Source organism: Staurois parvus, unplaced genomic scaffold (assembly GCF_062004578.1).
Source record: "Staurois parvus isolate SC_StPar_1 unplaced genomic scaffold, SC_StPar_1.0 ptg000321l, whole genome shotgun sequence".
NCBI lineage: Eukaryota > Metazoa > Chordata > Amphibia > Anura > Ranidae > Staurois > Staurois parvus.
Window position 1 is genome coordinate 7,775,066 of NW_028318117.1, and position 22,735 is coordinate 7,797,800.

General features: G+C 41.1%; 1 protein-coding gene across 2 annotated transcripts in view; it reads left to right on the forward strand.

Annotated features, from left to right (window-relative positions):
* WSCD1 (WSC domain sialate O sulfotransferase 1) overlaps positions 1-22,735 on the forward strand; it is a 267,943-nt gene that overhangs the window by 103,630 nt on the left and 141,578 nt on the right. For both annotated transcript variants that reach the window (XM_089683784.1, XM_089683785.1), the window contains exons 3-4: positions 4,874-4,988; positions 19,189-19,373. In XM_089683784.1, the coding sequence (XP_089539910.1) occupies positions 4,874-4,988; positions 19,189-19,373 (300 nt within the window). The remainder of the gene's footprint in view (positions 1-4,873; positions 4,989-19,188; positions 19,374-22,735) is intronic.

Consider the following 22,735-nt stretch of genomic DNA (forward strand, 5'->3'; position numbering starts at 1 on the left):
TGTTTTTGTGTTATCTACTTAAGCGCATTGTATTTGTCTATTGCTGTAACTTGATGAGGATCAGATGAGACTTTATGGTAAATTACTGCAGAAAACCAGTTAATTCAAAGTGGTTCGCATGCTTTTTTTTGCCACTGTATAGTGCAAAATATCACACATTTTCCTTAACAAAAATAGAGGTGTATGAATATTTCTGCTACAAATCAGTATAAAAAACAAAGACAATTCATTATGCATTTTGTGGCCTTGAAAAGAGACATATTCTGCTTGTGCACATTTTTCGCATTGATATAGCACAGTCTAGACACAGCCTGTCCTTTTGTATCCAGTATAAGCTTATGCTTACTTTTTTGTGCTTTGTGAAAAATAAATAACACATTGTAATTTGCCCAAATTGTTTGTAATATGAAATGTGCAGTTTGAGCTTTTTTATCACATAATTTTTCTACAGGACCTGTCTTATTCTTTTATGCTACCATGATATTTCAACAAAGCGGAATTAAGCTCAGCTAAACAACATTTTGTTGTCCTTGAACCACTGTGATTAGGATTTACTGATCCATCACTATAGTGATCATTACTTTATTTAGAACAGCACATTATTGCTATTTCGTTATGTAGATTCATGCAGATGTATGAATTACATTAAAGCTGCTACAATTTTAACTATTCCAGCATAAGCCAGCCATTGCATCTTCCAAGTATAATTATTGTAGAATATAGAGGTACTGCACAGTATCACACAGATAGATAGAAAGAAAAAAAAAACAACCTAGACAGCAAATTAATTAATGTAATGAAAAAAGTATTTACTCTATAGATATAGAGTTAAAACTAAACTCCATAGCTAAATACACAGACTGTGTGTGTATAGATAGATAGATAGATAGATAGATAGATAGATAGATACATATACAGTATCTCACAGAAGTGAGTACACCCCAGCACGGTGGCCAAGACCATACACTGGTTTAACAGGACAGGATCTACTCAGAACAGGCCTCGCCATGGTCGACCAAAGAAGTTGAGTGCACGTGCTCAGCATCATATCCAGAGGTTGTCTTTGGGAAATAAACGTATGAGTGCTGCCAGCATTGCTGCAGAGGTTGAAGGGGTGAGGGGTCAGCCTGTCAGTGCTCAGACCATATGCCGCACACTACATCAAATTTGTCTGCATTGCTATCGTCCCAGAAGGAAGCCTCTTCTAAAGATGATGTGCAAGAAAGCCTGCAAACAGTTTGCTGAAGACAAGCAGACTAAGGACATGGATTACTGGAACCATGTCCTGTGGTCTGATGAGACCAAGATAAACTTATTTGGTTCAGATGGAGTCAAGCATGTGTGGCGGCAACCAGGTGAGGAATACAAAGACAAGTGTGTCTTGCCTACAGGATGGTGGTGGGAGTGTCATGGTCTGGGGCTGCATGAATGCTGCTGGCACTGGGGAGCTGCAGTTCATTGAGGGAACCATTAATGCCAACATGTACTGTGACATACTGTGTATTCCAACATGATAAAGACCCCAAAAACACCTCCAAGATGACCAATGCCTTGCTAAAGAAGCTGAGGGTAAAGGTGATGGACTGTCCAAGCATGTCTCCAGACCTAAACCCTATTGAGCATCTGTGGGGCATCCTCAAATGGAAGGTGGAGGAGCTCAAGGTCTCTAACATCCACCAGCTCTGTGATGTCATCATGGAGTGGAAGAGGACTCCAGTGGCAACCTGTGAAGCTCTGGTGAACTCCATGCCCAAGAGGGTTAAGGTAGTGCTGGAAAATAATGGTGGCCGCACAAAATATTGACACTTTGGGCTCAATTTTGACATTTTCACTTAGGGGTGTACTCACTTTTGTTGCCAGCGGTTTAGACATTAATGGCTGTGTGTTGAGTTATTTTGAGGGGGTGTGTATATATACACACACAGTATCACCTCTGGGAGATACTGTGTGTGTGTATATATATATATATATATATTTCAGTCAGTTTTAACAGCTTAAAAACACCTGTTGGTTGTTTTCATTACATTAAAGAACTGGGAAGGTGCCAAGATCTGCTCTATAAGTCCCCTAAAATATTAGTGCCTGTGTTGTGAAATTTGAACATTAATTTTTCCACAACACCTACAGATACAGATGTGAATGATGGATTTTTACTGTTTGTTCAGAATATGTAAATACTTTACTGTGCATGGTCTGGGCACAGTTTGACGTTTATGAATCGTGGATTCAGAATAATATGCAGGTCAGGATAAGTATAAATAAAGGTTTAAACCTTTAAAATAATCTAGCAATATAACATAATCTTTCCTATATTTTATTTCTGCCTGGCTGAAAGAGCTTGGTGTTCCAGATTTGACTGTCCATCCACATTTTTACACTTTTGTTTCCTAAAAAATGTCTCACTTTAGGTACATTGTAAAGTGATGTAACTACCTTATATTCTTCTTATTCAAGTAAATTACGTAAATTACACCTGAGATGTAAATGAAGGCAACAGAAGATACAGGAGAATAAACGCCTATTATGCTATGGATAGAAATTCTAATTACCCTCCTAGTACATGAACCTCTACGGACAATTAGGCTGGCAAAGCAGTATTTGCCAAGCAAATTGACCTAAAAATGTATGTGATGAAACAGAGGCACATAGAGATACAATTTCTGAGATGCATGGAGTGAGATTTCTGCATGAATGTAGAAACCCTAACATCTTGTGAAATTATTATAGTACATTGTACTATGTTAATGCTATTGCAGAACTGCTTTAATATATAAGCAAGTTGTCATGGAAGGATACATATTATTAAAAATGATCAGTTTTTAAACTTGCCAAAAAAAAAGAAACAAAAATTACTGAAACCATTGTAGTTTTTATATTTTATCAATATACAGTATTTTACTACAGTTAAAGTGGTAGTAAAGGAAAAAGGTTTTCTACCTTAATGCATTAAGGTAAAAAAAAAACCTTCCAATAGCAGTGCCCCCTCATTCCCTTCTTAAACACTTTCCTGTAACAAGTCCTATAACAATCTAGTACTGTGCCTGTCTACAGCTTATCTCTCCCCTTTCCCTTGACTTACAGACTTGGCTGAGAGAAGTGGGAGTCATTGGCTCCTGGTGCTATCAGTCAAGTCATGTGAAGAGGGAACAGGCGGTCAGGACTGAGCCACACTGTGTGTATCTATGGACACACAAAGACTGACTTGGGAGCAAGCCTGCACGTCTGCCCCCATAGCAAGTTGCTTATGAGGGCAGACACAGAAGGGCAGGAGTGGACAGCACTGGCGTGGAACCTCAGAAGAGGAGATTTGGACAGCTCTGTGCAAAACCATTGCGCAAGGCAGGTAAGTATAACATGTCTGTTACTTTAACCCTTTCACCTCTAGGTCAGTACGTCGTATGGACCAGACAGCAGGGGGTTTATACACAATACAGTGGATGCAGCCACCAGGATTATGTACAAAACTGACAGGCAGACTTCTACCTGTCAGGCGGAAGCAGTTGTGTAGTAGCGCTGCCGCCCGATCGGTTCCACAGCCCCTGGTACTGGTACCCCACAGGTGCGCTCCCGCCATGTATCCAGGCCCACTTGACCATTGTGGACCCAGGGAGCACCATGGTGTGTTCCAGAAGATGGAGGGCACCATAACCCAGAAGGTGACGTGTGAGACGTCACTTCCGGGTCACCGCTGTCACTTTTTTGACTAACACAGCTGAGAAGCAATGTATTGCAATGTGGTCTGCATTGCAATACATTGAGTGGAGGCCAGAGGACACATGCAGAGTCTTTTAGACCATGCATGTCTCAATAAAGAGAACCTGTCACCTAAAAATGATCATATAGGGGACTTTGTGTCCCCTGTGTGATGAAAAAAAAAAAGTTAATGTGTTACTAAACCCAGGACCCATTCACTTCATCTGGTCTCCCACAGTACACAGAACATGGAATCTTCAAGCCTAAAATGATTTTTTTAACCATGTGTACAAAACAAAATGCTAAAACGGCTCTGGCAGCAAAAGGGTTAATAATAATAATAATAATAATAATAAAAAAAAATAATAATCTTTACAATCACTTTAGTTTTTTCAAGTAATGAGACAGGAATTAAAATAGTGTTTAGAAACAGATATGCATAGAAACAGTATAATGAATAGTATAAAAAGGAAAGATAATTAAGATGGCTTCAGGGCCAAGGCATTATGGCTTCAGGGCCAAGTCTACAACTATTCTACTTTTTATTTTTTTCAACTTTTGATTGAATCCATAAATGCTGAATGTAGCCATTACAGATAAATGTAAAAAATATATTAACTTCAAAACAAAAAACGTACTATACTACAATTTACTAATCTGTAGATGATGTGGCTGCATTAATTTTAATTTTTCAGGCATTATTTTCCTTCCCTTTTTATTTTCAGCTGGAAATCTTACCAAAAACACACTTTTTTTCTACACCCACTCCTCTACTATAACTATGAAGGAAGTAATGGTTGCCACCTGAGCTGGAATACATTATGTCCACCTTTGTTCATGTTCATTAGATGGGAAATAATAGGATTACTAGTTCACAGATTAGAAGATAACAACATTGTTTCATTCTTCCAGTTCAGCTCACAGAAAGTGACAAGGGCATTGCATTTTTGGGAGGATCAACTTCTTTTTTTTTTTCATTTTTCTAGCTAACAAATTTATAGCCAGCAGAAAAAAAACAAGAGTTTTCTTTAGTCCTAACACTCTTCCCCTAGGTGACAATGCTCTTCCATCACAGATACAATATGGTAAATCAGTGTGGTTATCCTAGGAACAGAGAATGTGTTACTTTAATGTAAAATGCCTTTGCTTTATGCTAATGCAATTTTTTTTCCTTTTTCAGGTACATACGTTGGATGTTTTACAGAAAATGTGGACGATAGGACTCTCAAAGCAACAGTGTTCTACGATCTAAGAAAAATGACAATTGGTCATTGTCAGAGTGCCTGTGCAGAAAGGTGACCTTCAGCTACACTTTGATTGTGTAAATATGGAGTACAGCTCGCCAGTCAAAAACAAAAATTACTATTTTCCAATAGCATCACAACTTCACTGGCTAATCCAGTGAAATTTTGCTGTATGGTGAGGTTTCACTGTGTTTCGACCATTGAATGAGTGACACCCATTAGGGAAAGAAAGATCCACCTTGGGGATTCTGCCATTGACAAGGTGTCACCAAATCTAATTTAAAGGAAAAAAGAAAAGGGGAGCACTTCTAAGTGTAGCTGCATCATCAAAGGGTACAAAAACAGGTTTATTTTCCTCACTTGACATACAAGCAGGGGCGGACTGACCATATGGAAACCCAGGCACTGCCCGAGGGCCCGGGGTCAGTAGGGGGCCCCATGAGATGCCCCTGGTACCTTTTTCATAGGCTTTTTTGAGTTTGGGCAAGGACACAGGGGCCCCATGATCCCCTATTGCCCGGAGGCCCCATAAGTTGTCAGTCCGCCCCTGCATACAAGTGTCTGAGACAGGCAGCTTGGAGACTCTAAAAGAGAAGAAAGATTACATACAAAAGAAGACTCAATACCAAGTAACATCTCCTAATGAAAGTACACTACACTTGTAAATCAGGTGAGTAGAATAAATCAGTTTTTTATACCCTCTGACAATACGGCTACTCCTAGCAGCGCTCCCCTTTTCTTTTTTCCTTTAGATTGGTTTCACCTGTTTGTGAGCCATCCTGGGTGCAGCAGCTGTCCTTAAAAAGCCTGCCCTATTCTACTGAAGAATCTGCAGTATATTTGGACTAATAGTGATTGGTTTTGAAAGATTGTTGTAGTATCTCAGATTGACTCTCCTAGAACTTGTTTACATTGGATTGGACTATGTAGGGTGTCTGTAGCCCAGCTACAATATACAACCATTAGTATATATGACAAAATCCGATTTGCCAGTGTAACATGGCACTTAAAATGAAGCTTTGCTTTGCCTAGATATCACCTAATGGCAGCCTTTCTCCTCCCAGCAGCATATATTCACATTAATTTTGCTCTCCTGCCCCTCCATTTGCCCTCCGAGAGTGAAGAAAGGTTTGTGATATTTCTTGGTATGAGTTGGCATGTCACTAGCTACCCTTGCTAATACAAGACAGAGGTGGTGTTTGATGATTGACCTCTCAGGCAACCAGTACTGTCATATCTGAACAGAGCCATTACTGTAGCCATACAGAGCAACAGGAGAATGAAGGTAAGATACGTATATGCAGCTGCTGGGGTTAGCTTTAAGGTGAACCTGTTGCTTCAAGCTGTATGGGAAGAGCACTGGCTTACTTTATTGTGGCTGCTGTCCTAATTAGTGTGTACCCCCAGGTACCTGCACACATATTTATTGTCTTTATTGAGAGCCCCAGAAACTTAAAATCCTGGGGTACTAGAGTTAATTGAATCACTGCTCAGCCCACTCAATTCTTGTTGCCTGTGATTTTTATTGGTTAATGAGTATACTCAGTCCTATTGTTGGTCAGTAGTAAGCTAGAATCATATAATTATTCGATGCAACCTCATCTTTTAGATGTGTATTTTTTACTGAATGTATAGGTTTGATAAACACATGCGCTCATATCATGTAACTTAAAAAAAAATTGCAACTACCATCATTTTATTCTCTAGCACAGGGTTACTCAACTGGGTTCCTCCAGAGTTTGTTAGGGGCCCCTAAAGCAATTAGTAATTTCTGCATCTCAGATATGTTCCCACTGACACCATTGATCTTTTTAGCTATCTGTAAGGGGGTAATTCTTTCCAGTAACCACAAGTGAAAGTAACATTCTTCCGACTTTCCATCATCCTAATGTATGATGAGTTGTAGTTAAAGTCATTTTTTAGCAGGGATTGCCTGAGACCAGAAAGTTATTTCAGAGTTTCCTCTGTGTTGAAAAGGGTGAGAAAGGCTTTTCTAGGGTATTTGCTTTCAGAAAACATCATATTTTTTGAAAGCAAAGACCCTAGAGAACAAAATTATGGAGTTGCACATGAAATTAGCACATATGTTTATCAAACCTAAACATTAAGTAAAAAATACACTGAAGTTAATTTTGGTGCCCAGGTGCCAATGTCTCTCGCTGCCCAGAGTCTCCAGTGAGACCAGGAGGGGGAGCAGTGGTGCTGCAACTGGTACTGCGTTGAATCAGTTTTGACTTTGGGAACTATTTTTAACAAATCTTCAGGCCTGTGTGCAAAAACTTTAAAAATGGCTCTGGTAGAAAAGTGGTTAAAATTTCCATTTTAATGTTAAACCAAGAGTTTTAGCACAATGTAGAATAATAAATAAAAAATGAAGGTATTCACAGAAAGAAAAATTAAGTGTCATATTAGATTTACATAAATTATCACACCGTATGAGGATAGCATATGGGTTTATAACAATTCCTATTTTTTAATAAAAATAAATAAAAACCTGCTGTGTCCACCTGCATAATTTCACATTTCTTAGCTACCAACTAATTTGTTTCTATATAATTATTTTTAACAGAACTCCAGTGATCAGTAATACATATATTTAACATTTTTGTTTGTGGCAGTTGACCTTTCTTTCTATATATGAGTTCTAGAATTATTTTGAACTAAAGAAGAATACTAAGCTAATCTGAAAGCAGAGCTTTTCTTAAAGCGGAGATCTAGCCGTTTTTGTGTTTATTAAAAGCCAGCAGCTGCAAAAACTGTAGCTGCTGACTTTTAATAAACACACACTTACCTGTCCCAGAGTGCAGCAATACTCTCACCCGCACAGTCCCTTCTCCCCTTCTTTCCTCCACGGCGCCGGCATCTGAACTGTGGGCACCACACTGTGACAGCCTGGTGCCCACTGCGCATGGGTGAGTCACGCTGCACCTCCTAATTGGTCTGGCAGTCTCCTGGGACCTGTGCAAATTCCCAGGAGACTGATGGAGGGAGGAAGGGGCTGAATATCCGGCGAACTGAGATGAAAATGGAAGCGGGTACCTGTCAAAACCAGGTACCCACTCCCCTCCCAAACGGTACCAAATATGGCAGTGAAGGGGGGAGGAGGCAAATAAATGGAGCTTTCGCTTTTGAGTGGAAACTCCTCTTTAAAACGGAGGTTCCACTAAATATAACCAATTATCGATTTTACCAACTTTACGGACTTTCAGTTATTTTGCTATTCTCAGGAAGGTGCAAAGACCTAAGGTCCTAAGATACATTTGCCTTATGATGTTTAATTTTCACGTTGGACTCAACTTTAAACCCAAAAACCTAGAGGTCTTGGCTGATCTTTTAAACTGTACTTACTAATATTGTGTATTCCTATTTAAACTTATCAATAAATGTTTACTGTGTCTACCTGAATAGATTGACATTGAAAGAGTTTTTTAGGAATGCCTTCAAATTTCATAGTTGCTGATGAATCTAATGTAGAATGGGCAATCAGACTATCCGTTTGTGGCCCACATAAAGTGATTTTTGCCCAAAAAAAAAAAAAGAAACAATGTTAAAAGAATGACTTAACATTACAAAAGTACATACAGTGCATCCAAAAAATATTCACAGTGCTTAACTTTTGCCACATTTTGTTATGTTACAACCTTATTCCAAAATGGATTAAATTCATTTTTTTCCTCAAAATTTTACAAACAATACCCCATAATGACAACATGAAAGAAGTTCCTTTTGAAATCTTTGAAATTTTTTAAAAATAAAAAACGAAAAAAACCACACGTACATAAGTATTCACATCCTTTGCTCAATACTTTATTGAAGCACCTTTAGCACCAATTACAGCCTCAAGTAATTTTGAGTATGATTATACAAGCTTGGCACTCCTATTTTGGGGCAATTTCTCCCATTCTTCTTTGGATACCTTTCAAGCTCCACCAGGTTGGATGGGGAGCGTCGGTGCACTGCCATTTTCAGATCTCTTCAGAGATTGTTCAGTTGACTCTGGGCTCTGGTTGGGCCACTCCACAACATTCACAGAGTTGGCCCGCAGCCACTCCTTTGTTATATGGGCTGTGTGCTTAGGGTCATTGTCCTGTTGAAAGATGAACCGTTGCCCCAGTCTAAGGTCCAGAGCGCTCTGGAACAGGTTTTCATCAAGGATGTCTCTGTACATTGCTGCATTCATCTTTTCAAGTCTCCCAGTTCCTACCGCTGAAAAACATCCCCACAGTATGAAAAAGGAAAAGAAGCCCACTGCTCTGCCAAATTAACTAACCTAAAAATGAAGTGGCCGCTAACACCTAACTATAATCAAATAATGAGAATAATATGTGAAAAAAGATGGTGCTGCAATACTTGCCCTAAAAATGAGTAAACCTAAATGAACAATAACACATAAATAAAAAAAAGTACTGATAGATGAATGAGTGAACAATCCACATAAACCATGTAACTAGTGTGCAAAGGAATGTCTACAGGTTAATTCACAATATGTGTAACAAGTGACAATAAGGAGAAAAACGTGGTCAAACAGTGAATGCAAAAACATCAAGTGCAAGTGGATAAATAGCATAAAGATATCATATAGAACCAAAATCGCTATAAAAAAGTAGCATAAGAATAAAAATGAAACATGGCCAAATAGTGAATAAAAAACATCTAGTGTACAGTGAATAAATGAGAATAACATAAAAGAAAAATATACGAAACATTTTGTGAAATGGCGATATAAAAATGACATAAAAGAGTGATAACTAAAATAACCGTGGCCAATAAATGAAAAGACTTCAAGTGTTCAGTGAATGCAATAAAGAATAAATGAAAAGACAATACGATCAATGGCGAAAAATATGGACGACAAATAAGTCCCAAAAAACAACAAACAGTCCCAAAAAATTCACACATGGATCAAAATTCAGCCAGTCTTTGCTGGAGCGGCCAAATTTTGATCCATGTATGGGCAGGCTGGTTGCACAGAAGTCAGTCTATTGATCAACTTATGTACAACCAGCCTGTAGGGTTGTTCCTGATAAATCAATGCTGCCGGCAGCGCTGATCAATGTATTTTGATGGCTGGAAGGTTACCCCACTGTCAGAGTACAATAACTTAATGGAAGTGATTTGGAATCACTTTGGAATTGGATCTTTTCATTAGTGTGTGTGTTCAACCCACTGGTTGAATGGAAAAAAAAATTAGTGCATGTAAGTGAAGATTGGCAGGCCAGCAGAGCTGGTTAGCATTAACTCTTTCCTTTCGATGGAAACCTTTTTTAATCTAGTGACAAAGTCAGAGTCACTTTAAGATAGGTTGTTTGTACAAAAGATCAAAAACAAATGTGGCCAGAAAAACTGTAGAGGTTTGTAGTATTTACTTTTAGATAAGCAATTTTTTTTTTTGCATGTCAATTTTCCAACATATTTTGGTAACATACAATATTTTTAGTCAGTGAAGACTCTATTTGGATCATTTCTTGAAAAATCAGCACATGTGGGCATTTTTTTTTCAATTACATTAAATTGATTTTTTCAAGATTGCACTGAAGAAGAAGCAATTGTGAAGGCTGGAACATTACAGGGAAACTTGCTAAGAGCTCTGTAATGCCCTAAATGGACTGATAAAGGATCTAAGGGATTCTTTACTAATTGGCTAGATGCTGAACAGATTGCAGGTATCCTATGAAAGCAATTTGTACTTATTACTCCTCTCTGCACATAGGATGTCAGCGTCAATATTCATAACAAAACTATTTACTTAATACTTATAGGTTGCACACACACAGGGCTGGTGGTAGATTAAGTTGTGCCCTAGGCAAGACTGGTTACTTGTGCCCCCCTCCCCCCCCCCCCCAAAAAAAAAAATGTTAAAAACAGCAGAAAATATTAAATTAACAATACATGAAACTGCTAAATTTCTTTTAATTTGTAAAACTAAGTGCCATAAGATGCCGCCAGCACCATAATTAAAAACAAAATCAGTGTCCCGGACAGACAGTATCTGTGGCTGGCAGTGGCAGGGTGACAGTTGCAGTGAGTGGTGGATGATGGATCCACACTCTGACAGATCCCAGGCTGGAACTCCCCAGGCAATGGGGTGAGATAAAACACTGCAACAGCAGGCAGCCCAGCACACACACACAACACCTGAACTGAGCAGTCCCACACAGTGACAGATGCAATGCAACACACCACCACCGATATTGACACAGATCAGCAGGCCCAGCAGGCACTAGAAGAGCAGGTTTTGGGATTGTGATGGATGTCATCTCTCACTGACATATTGCACATGTGATGTATGGCTGGTCGGGTCACACTCACACAGACAAGAGACAGAGTCAGACATTACATTCCTCCACAGGCGCAGCTCTGCCTCCACTGATGAATGGGAAGAGAAGGGCTGGAACTCTACAGTGATCATCAGAGGCCACCTTGCAATGAGGGAGTGAGTCTGAGAGGTACACTGCTCAGCTGATACACTGGCCCCAGACACCAAGCATCTTCCTTTGTCCTTTCTTCCTCCTCTCTGCTGCACCTCCCCTTAGGTGGAGGATCATTCATGATGTGGCGGCGTTCCAAACAGAGAAAGTGCTGGCCTGTACTGCGCCCAGGTGCTCCTAAGTGGCAATGTGCCCTAGGCGGTCGCCTAGTTTGCCCAGTGGAAGCACCGGCCCTGCACTCACCAAAAACTAACCTTCAATAATGACATGGAGCTTATCTTTAAGAGGAATTTCATCAGGCTATCAGGGCTTATTTTTCTTAGAGAATAGGTTCAGGAACTCCCCCTCTATCTCACCCCTTGTCTCTGTCCCCTACACACCTCTGAGCACAGTCCCTTGGTGTCGTACCTGCTCACTTCCCAGTCAGGACCGTCTTTAATATTGATTGGACCGTAGCCAAACATTTTCTTGGGCCCCCCATGAAATTTTGCTCTCAACCTGCTCTGAGACATACAATAAATAGCAGCTAAACTCAAAATCAGTTCACTGCAGCAGATCAGGCAGCAATTTCAATTGATTGCTGGAGGTTACAGCATATCGTTACCGCTCATTGACTGGTTGCTAGAGGTTACAGCACACATTTTGGCTCACTGATTAGTTGCTAGAGGTTACAGCACATGATTTCTGCTTGCTGATTGGTTGCTAGAGGTTACTGCATATCATTATTGCTCACTGATTCACAGTTCAGCAAGCCCAGCAGTGGCTAGAGGTTTCTGCACATCCTTACTGCTCACTGATTGGTTGCTACAGGTTACTGCACATCATTACTAGTCACTGGTTGTTTGCTAGAGGTTACTGTACATTATTAATGCTCACTGATTGGTTGTTTGAGGTTACTGCACATCATTACAGCTTACCCATTGGTTGCTAGAGGTTATGGCACATTGTTACCACTCACTGATTGGCTGCTAGAGGTTACAGCATTTAAATACATCTCACTGATTGGTTGTTGAAGGTTACAGCACATCATCTCCTCACTGCCTGTACACCATGAACTGAGAAAGTTAGGGGACCCACCAGTGTTGGTGGCTGGAACGGGGGGGAGGGGACATAATATAGATGTGCATGCCAGGTTTCTGCCACTATTTACATATGAATGCCACATTGTAATCGCTATTTACATATGAATGCCACATGAATGCCACATTGCCTCAGCTATTTACATGCGAATGCAGACGCGGTCTGCACACATGAATCATCTATATGTAGCAATAGGACAGAGTTGGGCAGCATAAGTGACAGCACTTCACACTGAGATATCAAGCACAGCCTGGGACAAAAACTTCCAGGGACAAGGGAATTTAAACTGGTACAGTTGGCAAATATGGGACAGCTGCTTTGGGCCTCACAACAATGAGTTGGCCCAGGGCAGCTTCCCCTTTTGCCCCTCCTTAAAGACTGCTCTGTTCCCAGTACCACCCCTTTTAGACCCCCTCCCCACAACAATGGACCCCCACAACAAAATACCATCCCAGCAACATCAGACCCATGGCAGCAACAACAAAACTCCCAGCAGCGAGCATTAATAGATACTCCAGCACTCCAGCAGCCAGCAACAGAAGACCTCTCCCTCAACAGAGGATCCCTCTGACCCCAAGCAACATAAGACCCCCCAGCAACAACATACCCCCATGCAAAAAAGGGATCTCCTCCAGTGAAAATAGATCCACCAGAAACCAGCATCAATAGACCTTCTAGCACACCCCAGCACCACTGACCATTACATAAGCACATCGCCATCTTGAATTCAGGAGATGTTTTTCACTTCCTGATCACTCAGGTAGCCTTTGATGCTGCACAAGTGTGAGATTAAAAGATTGCATGGAAACTGTCCTAAAGCCTCCAGAGATGTATAATGTGTATCCTGGGAGGCTGTGGGTGAAGCTGGTGGGCTGAGGATTATGTCATTCTCATCTATTCAAGGAATGAACATAAATATAGAGTGTTTTTTTACACGTGTTTAGGAGCATTTAGGAGTATTTAGCAATTTTTAGAAAATGTTTGCACATTGAAATGCTTCTACAGGTAAAACTCAAACCTCCTGTAGAAGCAGCATTTTCTAAATCCAGTGTGCATTGACCCTCTAATTCCATATCAATAAATTGTATTTTATTCCAAAATACTGTAAATGTTAAAATTGCATATAAAAACATAGAGGTCAGCATCCTCCTATAGTACTAGCAGGACCCCCTAGTGCCCAACCTGCAATTTCCAGCCATTAAGTCAAATTAACACTTATTGCCCACTTTATTAGGTACACCTTGCTAGTATTAGGTTGGACCCTCTTTTGCCTTCAGAACTGTCTTAATTCTTCATGGCATAGATTTAACAAGGTGTTGGAAACATTCCTCAGAGATTTTGACATGATATCATCACACAGTTGCTGCAGATTTGTCGGCTGCACATCCACGATGCGAATCTCCCGTTCCATCACATCCCAAAGATGCTTTATTGGATTGAGATCTGGTGACTGTGGAGTCCATTGAAGTACAGTGAACTCATTGTCATGTTCAATAAACCAGTTTGAGATGATTTGAGATTTGTGATATGGTGCATTATCCTGCTGAAAGTAGCCATCTTAAGATGAGTACACTGTAGTCATAGAAGGATAGACCTGGTCAGCGACAATGCTCAGGTAGGCCATGGCATATAAACGATGCTCATCTGGTACAAAGGGATCCAAAGTGTGCCAAGAAAATATCCCCCACACCATTACACCACCACCATCAGCCTGAACCGTTGATACGAGGCAAGATGGATCCTTGCTTTCATGTTGTTGGTGCCAAATTCTGACCCTACCATCTGAATGTTGAGACTCATCAGACCAGGCAACATTTTTCCAGTCTTCTATTGTCCAATGTTGAGCCTGTGCAAATTGTATCCTCAGCTTCCTGTTCTTAGCTGACAGGAGTGGCACCCAGTGTGGTCTTCTGTTACTGTAGCCCATCTGGTTCAAGGTTCGACATGTTGTGCATTAAGAGATGGTATTATGCATACTTTGGGTGTAATGAGTGGTTATTTGAGTTACTACCTTTCTGTCATCTCAAACCAGTCTGCCCATTCTCTTCTGACCTCTGACATCAACAAGGCATTTTTGTCCACACAATTGCCACTCACTGGATATTTTCTCTTTTTTGGATCATTCTCTGTAAACCCTAGAGATGGTTGTGTCTGAAAATCCCAGTAGATCAGCAGTTTTTGAAATACCCAGACCAGCTTATCTGGCACCAACAACCACACCACATTCAAAGTCACTTAAATCTCCTTTCTTCCCCATTCTGATGTTCGGTTTGAACTTCAGCAAGTCATCTTCACCACGTCTACATGCCTAAGGTGTCCGTTTATGACACAGAGAATAGCTGCGATTCAACAGATCTCAGCTAATCTCTGGTCATTCACAGTTTATGACACTCAGGAGATCATGTCAGCCCTTCTCTGGAGATCTGTGTTCTCCCTCCAGATTCTCCAGCCCAGAGCTGGAGAATCAGAGGGACCGCAAACTAAGCAGAAATAATTTACCTCTGCTTAGTAAACTGATCTTTTACTATAATCTCGCGAGATCATAGTGAAATCAGCCGTTTTCCAGAGTTTGTAGACCGTTCTCCAGCGTTTGGAGACCGTTCTCCCTTCGTTCGGAGAACTGCTTCATAAACTGCATTCACAGGAGAACTGTGTTCTCCGAGAATGCCGGAGAACTGAGCAGCGAGCTATTACCGCTGGTTCATAAACGGACACCTAAATGCTTTAAGTTGCTGCCATGTGATTAGTTGATTAGCAATTTGTGTTACCAAGCAATTAAATAGGTGTAACTAATAAAGTGGCCGATGAGTGTGCATCAGAATTACAACCCAACAAACCATGTCTCAAAGTAGTTCTATGGTAGTCAGAATGCAAAAGTTATGGATAGGGCTACAACTCAGCTCTATGTGTTATGCTTAGGGCTTTCTTCAGGACTGAGGTGAGGCTCTGTAATAATATTGTTATTGCGCGATGCTGTTTGTCAATAATCTGGCATGGGAAGTTCATAAGAACCCCATATGATGGTGGGGTCATCGGAGGAGAAAATAATGCAAGCGGCACTCATACAGCTACTCTGTATATAAAGCTTGTCTGGCCAGATCAGGGACATGTTTAGGCTGGAGTCCTTGTCTGTCCATTGGAGGGGGTACCACAAATCATTGCTGTTGGGCCCATTGATCTAAATACTGTGGTAACTATATGATAGCCACATTTTCCGCACCACCATCAACGTAAGCAACAGGATATACAGAGTACACCTAGAAAAAGAATCAGATCACATGAACTGATTCTTCTTCATTATTCAGCCTCTTGTATCTTATTCTTCTATGAATGAGAGAATGAGAGTAGAGTTGCCATTTGTATTGGTTCATCAGAAACAAGTTGTATTAAGTCACATTTTAAAAATTTACATGCAGCATATACAGTCAGGTCCATAAATATTGGGACATCAACACAATTCTAACATTTTTGGCTCTATACACCACCACAATGGATTTGAAATGAAACGAACAAGATGTGCTTTAACTGCAGACTGTCAGCTTTAATTTGAGGGTATTTACATCCAAATCAGGTGAACGGTGTAGGAATTACAACAGTTTGCATATGTGCCTCCCACTTGTTAAGGGACCAAAAAGTAATTGGACAATTGTGGTGGTGTATAAAGCCAAAAATGTTAGAATTGTGTCGATGTCCCAATATTTATGGACCTGACTGTAAATGGCATTATTGTATCTCAGTATGTTTTATATGTAATATTGGTGAAACTTGCAGTAAAATAAAATATTTATCTGGAGTTGGATATTAAAGCTGAACTCCAGGAATGATCTTTTCTTAAATTATATTATTATTGTTATTATACAGGATTTATATAGCGCCAACAGTTTGCGAAGCGCTTTACAAAATGAAGGTAGACATTACAGTTCAGGGGAGGACTGACCATTTGGAAACTTGGGCACTGCCCGAGGGCCCGGGGTCAGTAGGGGGCACCATGAGATGTCCCTGGTACCTTTTTCATAGGCTTTTTTGAGTTTGGGCAAGGACACAGGGGCCCATGATCCTCTATTGCCCGGGGGCCCCATGAGTTGTCAGTCCGCCCTTGTTACAGTTACAATACAATTTGGTACAAGAGGAAACAGAGGGCCCTGCTCATTAGAGCTTACAATCTAGGAGATTGGACCAGTTTGGCATAATTGAAGTATGCATATCTTATACCTGATGGGTCGTTGACAATAAATGTAGCAGTTTCCGCTACTACAGCAATAGCCGCAATCTTCTGGGTCCTATGCTGAGGGTCTTCCCGCACACACTGCCTTCAGGGGGTAGCTCGGCACTGCCACATTCACAGAACACCTTTTATTTTTTCAATGAATACAAAGTGTTCTCTGATTGGATGAGGTGGAGATTTTGATGTCCCCACCCTTCCACTCTACCTCTTCCAAACAGAGAATGCCTTTTATTCATTGATAAATGAATGGCAGCTGTGCTGAGCAGATGACTATTAAGGTCAGTGGGCAGAGCGTTAGCAGGAACTGTAAGATCACGCTGACTACTACAGTAATTAGTAAGGACATACCCAAATTCATGTCACTACTCCAAACCTGTAATGTTCCCAAACCTCCTGTAGCCTGTCTCTGCTCCAACATGAGAATATAAAAAGATGAAAGTCGCACTCTGCAATTAGCTCATTTTTGATACTTTATTTTGTTAGCAACAAAGTGGCTGCATGATTTACTAAAATGAGTGTGCAAAATCTGGCGCAGCTTTGCATAGAAACCAATCAGCTTCCAGGTTTTTTGTCAAAGCTTAACTGAACAAGCTGAAGTTAGAAGCTGATTGGCTATGCTGCACAGCTGCACCAGATTTCGTACTCTCCAGTTTTAGTAAATCAACCCCATAGTCTCCACCCATGAAACCACACTTCCTAAAGGCTGGTTCACACCAGAAGAACACAGGAATGTGGTCTGCGTTCCTGTGCGAATCAGTGCCATGTGATTTTCAGCCCATTCATTTGAATGCACTGACATTGCACTGGATCACACAAAAAGAGTAGTGCATGCACTACTTTTAAAAAAATGCACTACACCAGATCTCTTGGTACTACGGTGCCACGCAATACAGTGCAGGCAAACACAATGCGTTTGTGGTCTGTGTTTTGGGTTTCAGAAAATATTGACACCTGCAGCAGATTTCACACCCAGTGTGTTTCGAACGCGGTGTGGGAATTGCACATGTAGTACTGGATTCCTGCACTGCGTTCTGATATGAATGAGCCCCAAACACGTTTCATCCCATGTTTCATGAACAAGTCCATTGGGGTGAAATGTATTTAGGGAGTGTGGTTTCCTAGGTGCATACTATGGGGGGGTTATTTACGAAAACTGGAGAGTGCAAAATCTGGTGCAGTTCTGCATAGAAACCAATCAGTTTCCAGGTTTTATTGTCAAAGCTTAATTGAACAAGCAGAAGCTAGAAGCTGATTGGCTACCATGTACAACTGCACCTGATTCTGAGTGCATTGCTTTGATTAAATCTTCCCCTATATGTATGCAACCACGTTATTGCTAAAATAATAAAGCATCAAGAATGAGTTAATTACGGAGTATGACTCTCATCTTCTTTTACTACAGTGATTGTCAGCTTCCCCAGTAGCCTATCAGGAATGAAATATACACACTTGCATTGTGTCAAGCTGGACCAATGTAGGGTACCTATGCAATAAAAATCTTTCTTGGAAGTTGGCTTTAAATACAATCAAAGTTATATAATACACTGTAGGCAAGAATGATGAAAGTTCATCGCCATGTGTGAGGGTTTATAGGGTTGGAAAGGGTTATGAACCCTGATTGGGCTTTATTTCTGTTTGTGTCCCCATTAGGTAGCGTTCTACTTTCTCTCCTGCATTAAACATGCTACCAGGACAGGAAAGGGACACGGCCAACAAAAAGACAAAAGCCTGACAATGTTTTTTTTTGCTGTCTGTGATTCCATTGGTGAGTAGTTGCAAAACCCTCCATATATCCAGTGAAGTGACTGGCCTCAGGCGATAAAGAGAGATGAAACAAATCCTCCTACATAAGTTGTACCTGTTTATCTGCGGCTGTCTGTCCCCTACATCCATTCCAAGTGCAGAATTTACACGGAATCTCTCAGCTCTGAAAAGCAGGGGGTGGGGAGCTGAAGTTACATCAGTGAGGAGAGCTCTGAGAGATGATTGGAGGGAAGGGACACACCTCCCTTCACACAGCACACAGGAACAGAGATGAAGCTGTCTATCTGCTGGAGGTCCCTCCCGTCAACATTTTTCTCTTTTTGTCAGGGAAACCTGTCAGAAGTGGCAAGATGCTAATAGCAGAGGAAGGAGACAGCAGACAGAAAGGATTCTTAGTGCTCTGGACCGAGACAAGTACACACTATAGAGGGATATGCTTTGTTCATTTTCCACATCTGAGGTCTACAACCACTTGAAGTCCCCCATCACAGGAAAAGTGGAAGAGTATTTCCAACAGACATACAAACAGCAATACAACCTGATTGGGTAGAATTACAAAGGGTTAGAAATTAAAAGAAGGTTTTGACCATGATATACAGTAAAAAAAAAAAAGCTTAAACTCTGATCAGGTTGCACAGCTTTGTACCAGGTAACCAAAAAGGTTTAAAAAAAAGGTTCGACTTTTATTGAGCTATTTTTATTCAACCTGATGACAATGAGATGCTAAATCATTCATGCATTTTTCTTTTATCAGAACGTATCTCTATGCTGGTTTAGCCTATGGATCTGAGTGTTACTGTGGCAACAGCCTGCCCTCAATCCATGCCAAAGAAGAAGAATGCAACAACGAGTGCAAGGGAGAGAAAGGTTCTGTCTGTGGAGGTGTAAATCGTCTCTCAGTCTTCCAGTTGCAGGAGCAGCCAGGATCAGCCAAGCAGAGTAAGTTTTGTGAATCTTGTAAATAGATGCCATATCAGCTCACTGACCTGTCCATGAACCACTTCACAGCACCACACTTAGGAGACGAGTCAGGTTCAATTAAAGTTAACGAGGAAATGTACCATTTAAGAAAGCCAAATGTTCTCATCCTCAGATTAGTACAAGTGTAAAAGTTTACATGAGTGTCTTTGCCTAGTCATTCAGCTGCCTGAGGGTAAAACAGAAACAGGACTTTTCTACTTCTTAAACTAAATAACAGAAACCGTTTGCATTGCTAGCCAAACTGTATAGGGATAAATAACTAAACTGCATGTCCCAGTCATTAAATCTCATTGATCACGTTAGTGACATTTAAAAAGTATTTTCCAATATCTTCAAACCTGCAGCAGTTCTAAAGACTGAAGGTTGTTTGCCTTCATGCATTCCATTCTATGCATGAATGTAAAACCCCTTCAATGTGCCCCCCTCCCCATACTTACCTGAGCCCCATCTTCAGCCAGCGATGTGCACGATGTGCTGCTTTCCTGGCTCTCTCCTTCCTCATTGGCTCAGAGACAGAAGTGGGAGGCCAGTGGCTCCCACTGCTGTCAATCACGGCCAGTGAGGAGGGGGCAAGGGCAGGTCTGAGCCACATTCTGTGTGTCTAGCAGGACTCGGGAGCGAGCATGCAGAAGTGCCCACATAGCAAACAGCTTGCTATGAGGGCACTCATCAGGGGGGAGGAGCCAGCAGCTCCGGAAGGGGACCTGAGAAGAGCCAGATCGGGGCTGCTCTGTGTAAAAGCAATGCACAGAGCAGGTAAGTATGACATGTTATTAATAAATTTTTAAATTTTTTAGTATCACTTTAAAAATAAAACCTGGTCCTCATTCCATGAAGGTCTTTGTTAAGGCACTCTGTTATATATATCTGTATAGATATATATCTGTATATAGGGTTACAACATGCTGTCCTTGACTCCCCTTGTAAGCCTGTGTTCACTCTGCTACACAAGCTTTTGATGGATACTACAAGTGCCCATTTCAAAATACATTATGCAAGCATAGTACACTGTTGTCACTGTTAGAACACCCCCTCCCCCATCCTGAGAAATTTTATTAAAGTGACGTTCCACCCAAAAGGAAGCTCCACTTGTTTGCCTTCTTCCCCCCTCCACTGCCATATTTGGCACCTTTTGGAGGGGAGCGGATACCCAGTTTTGACAGGTACCCACTCCCACTTCCGGCTCAGTTTACCGGGCAAAGTGAGGCGGAAGCTTGGCCCTCCTCCTTCCTCCTGCAATCTCCTGGGAACCTTCACAGGTCCAAGAAGACTGCCGGACCAATCAGGATGCACAGTGCAACTTGCGCATGCGCAGTGGGCACTTGGCTGTGAGGTCGCAAGCTGTTACAGCCTGGTGTAAAAAGTTGAGATGCCAGCACCGTGGAGAGAAGAAGGAGAGAAGGGGACAGCTTGGGTGAGAACATCGCTGGACCCTGGGACAGGTACATGTGTGTTTTTTAAAAGTCATCAGCTACAGTTTTTGTAGCTGCTGACTTTCAATAAACACAAAAACGGCTGGATCTTCAGTGGTTAACATTGTACTACATATGAGAAAAGGCTTCAGTGAGATTGCAGGAGAACAGCACCTCCGAGATGTAACAAAAATTGAAAAAATATGAAAAAAAGTATTTTAATTTAAACAAAGTCAGCTGCACAGTGGCTTAGCAAAAATAAATGTTGTTCTTTCAAGGCTTACTGCTACAAGGTGGCACGGGTGTGCAAAATCACGTGGATAGGGGGCGCATGCGTGCCCTACCCGCGCTGCCATTCTCGGCCGCGGCGGTCAATCACTGGGTCCCAGCCAGTGATTGCTGAGCATCTCCGATGGATAGGAGAACTGTTTGTAAACAAAACAGTTCTCCTACCTGTCAGCTCATGCACACTGCTGTGGATGGCTGTGCACAGCACAGTAATGCAAAGTAGTGTGCTTACAGTGAAGCACATGGACACAGACACAAGTAAAACACACACAGCACACAGTTAACCCTTTGATCACCCCAGATGTTAGCCCCTTCCTGCCCAGTGTCATTAGTACAGTGTCAGTACTTTTTATTAGCACTGATCACTGTATTGGTGTCACTGGGGATGTCAGTGACACCAAGTCAGTTCCCTCCAGTGTCAGAATGTCCTCCGCAGTCCCTCTATAAGTTGCTGATCACTGCCATTACTAATAAAAATTAAACGCTATATTTACACTTATTGGGATTTTTTTTTAGCAAAGACATGTAGCAGAATTTATTTTGCCCTAAATTTATGATGAAATTAGATTTTAAAAATTTTTTACTGGACATGATTAATAGCAAAAAGTCAAAAATATTGTTTTATTCTGAAAATGGACGGTCTTTTTTTTTTATAGCGTAAAAAATAAAAAATGCACAGGCTATCAAATACCACCGTAAGGAAGCTCAATTCATGGGAAAAAAGGACGTAAATTTCATTTGGATGCAGCATTGCATGACTGCGCAATTGTCAGCTAAAGTAACGCAGCACTGTACCGCATAAAATTACCTGGTCAGGAAGGGGGGTAAATCCTCAGGAGGGCAAGTGGTTAAAGCAGTATTAAACCCAAAAGCAAACATTTATTGTATTGCAGCTTACCAATTTTTATGATCAGCTTTTATTTATTCATGTAAAACCATTATGCCAAAAGGAAAAAAAAACTTTGCTATAATTGATTATAAAGTGTGCGCCGCAGCTTGGCTTCAATTTGTTACTGTATTCAAATCTGCTAATACATTTAACACTCCCCTTCCCCAGACTGACAATGCTGCTGTTTGCTGTGTCCTGTGCTCATTCCCCCAGAGTGTTGCCTCACTAATACAGGAGGTGTGTTACCAGATCACCAGGTGAAAACAGATGGAAATAAGCCTAAAAAAAGAAAACTGTTGCAGCCACCACATCTAATGATTGGTAAGCTGCAATATAATACATTTTTGGTTTTGGGTTTAATACAACTTTGAAGCTTCTGTTTGGGCATACCAAATTTTTAATGCAGCTGTCAGCTCCTTTTGGTTATAATTGATCAATAAATGTGGCCTGGTAACTATAACTATACTATTCTATAACTTTACAGTCTGGCTTTTGCTCACTACACTCCTCTGAAACTGCCCTACTAAAACGCACTAATGATCTACTAACTGCTAAAACCAATGGCCACTACTCTATATTCTCACTACTTGACCTCTCTGCGGCTTTTGATACGATTAACCATCCCCTCCTCCTCAAAAAACTTCATTCTCTTGGCCTCCGAGACTCTGCTCTCTCCTGGTTCTCCTACTACCTATCACAGCGCTCCTTTAGCGCTACCTATAACTCTGCCT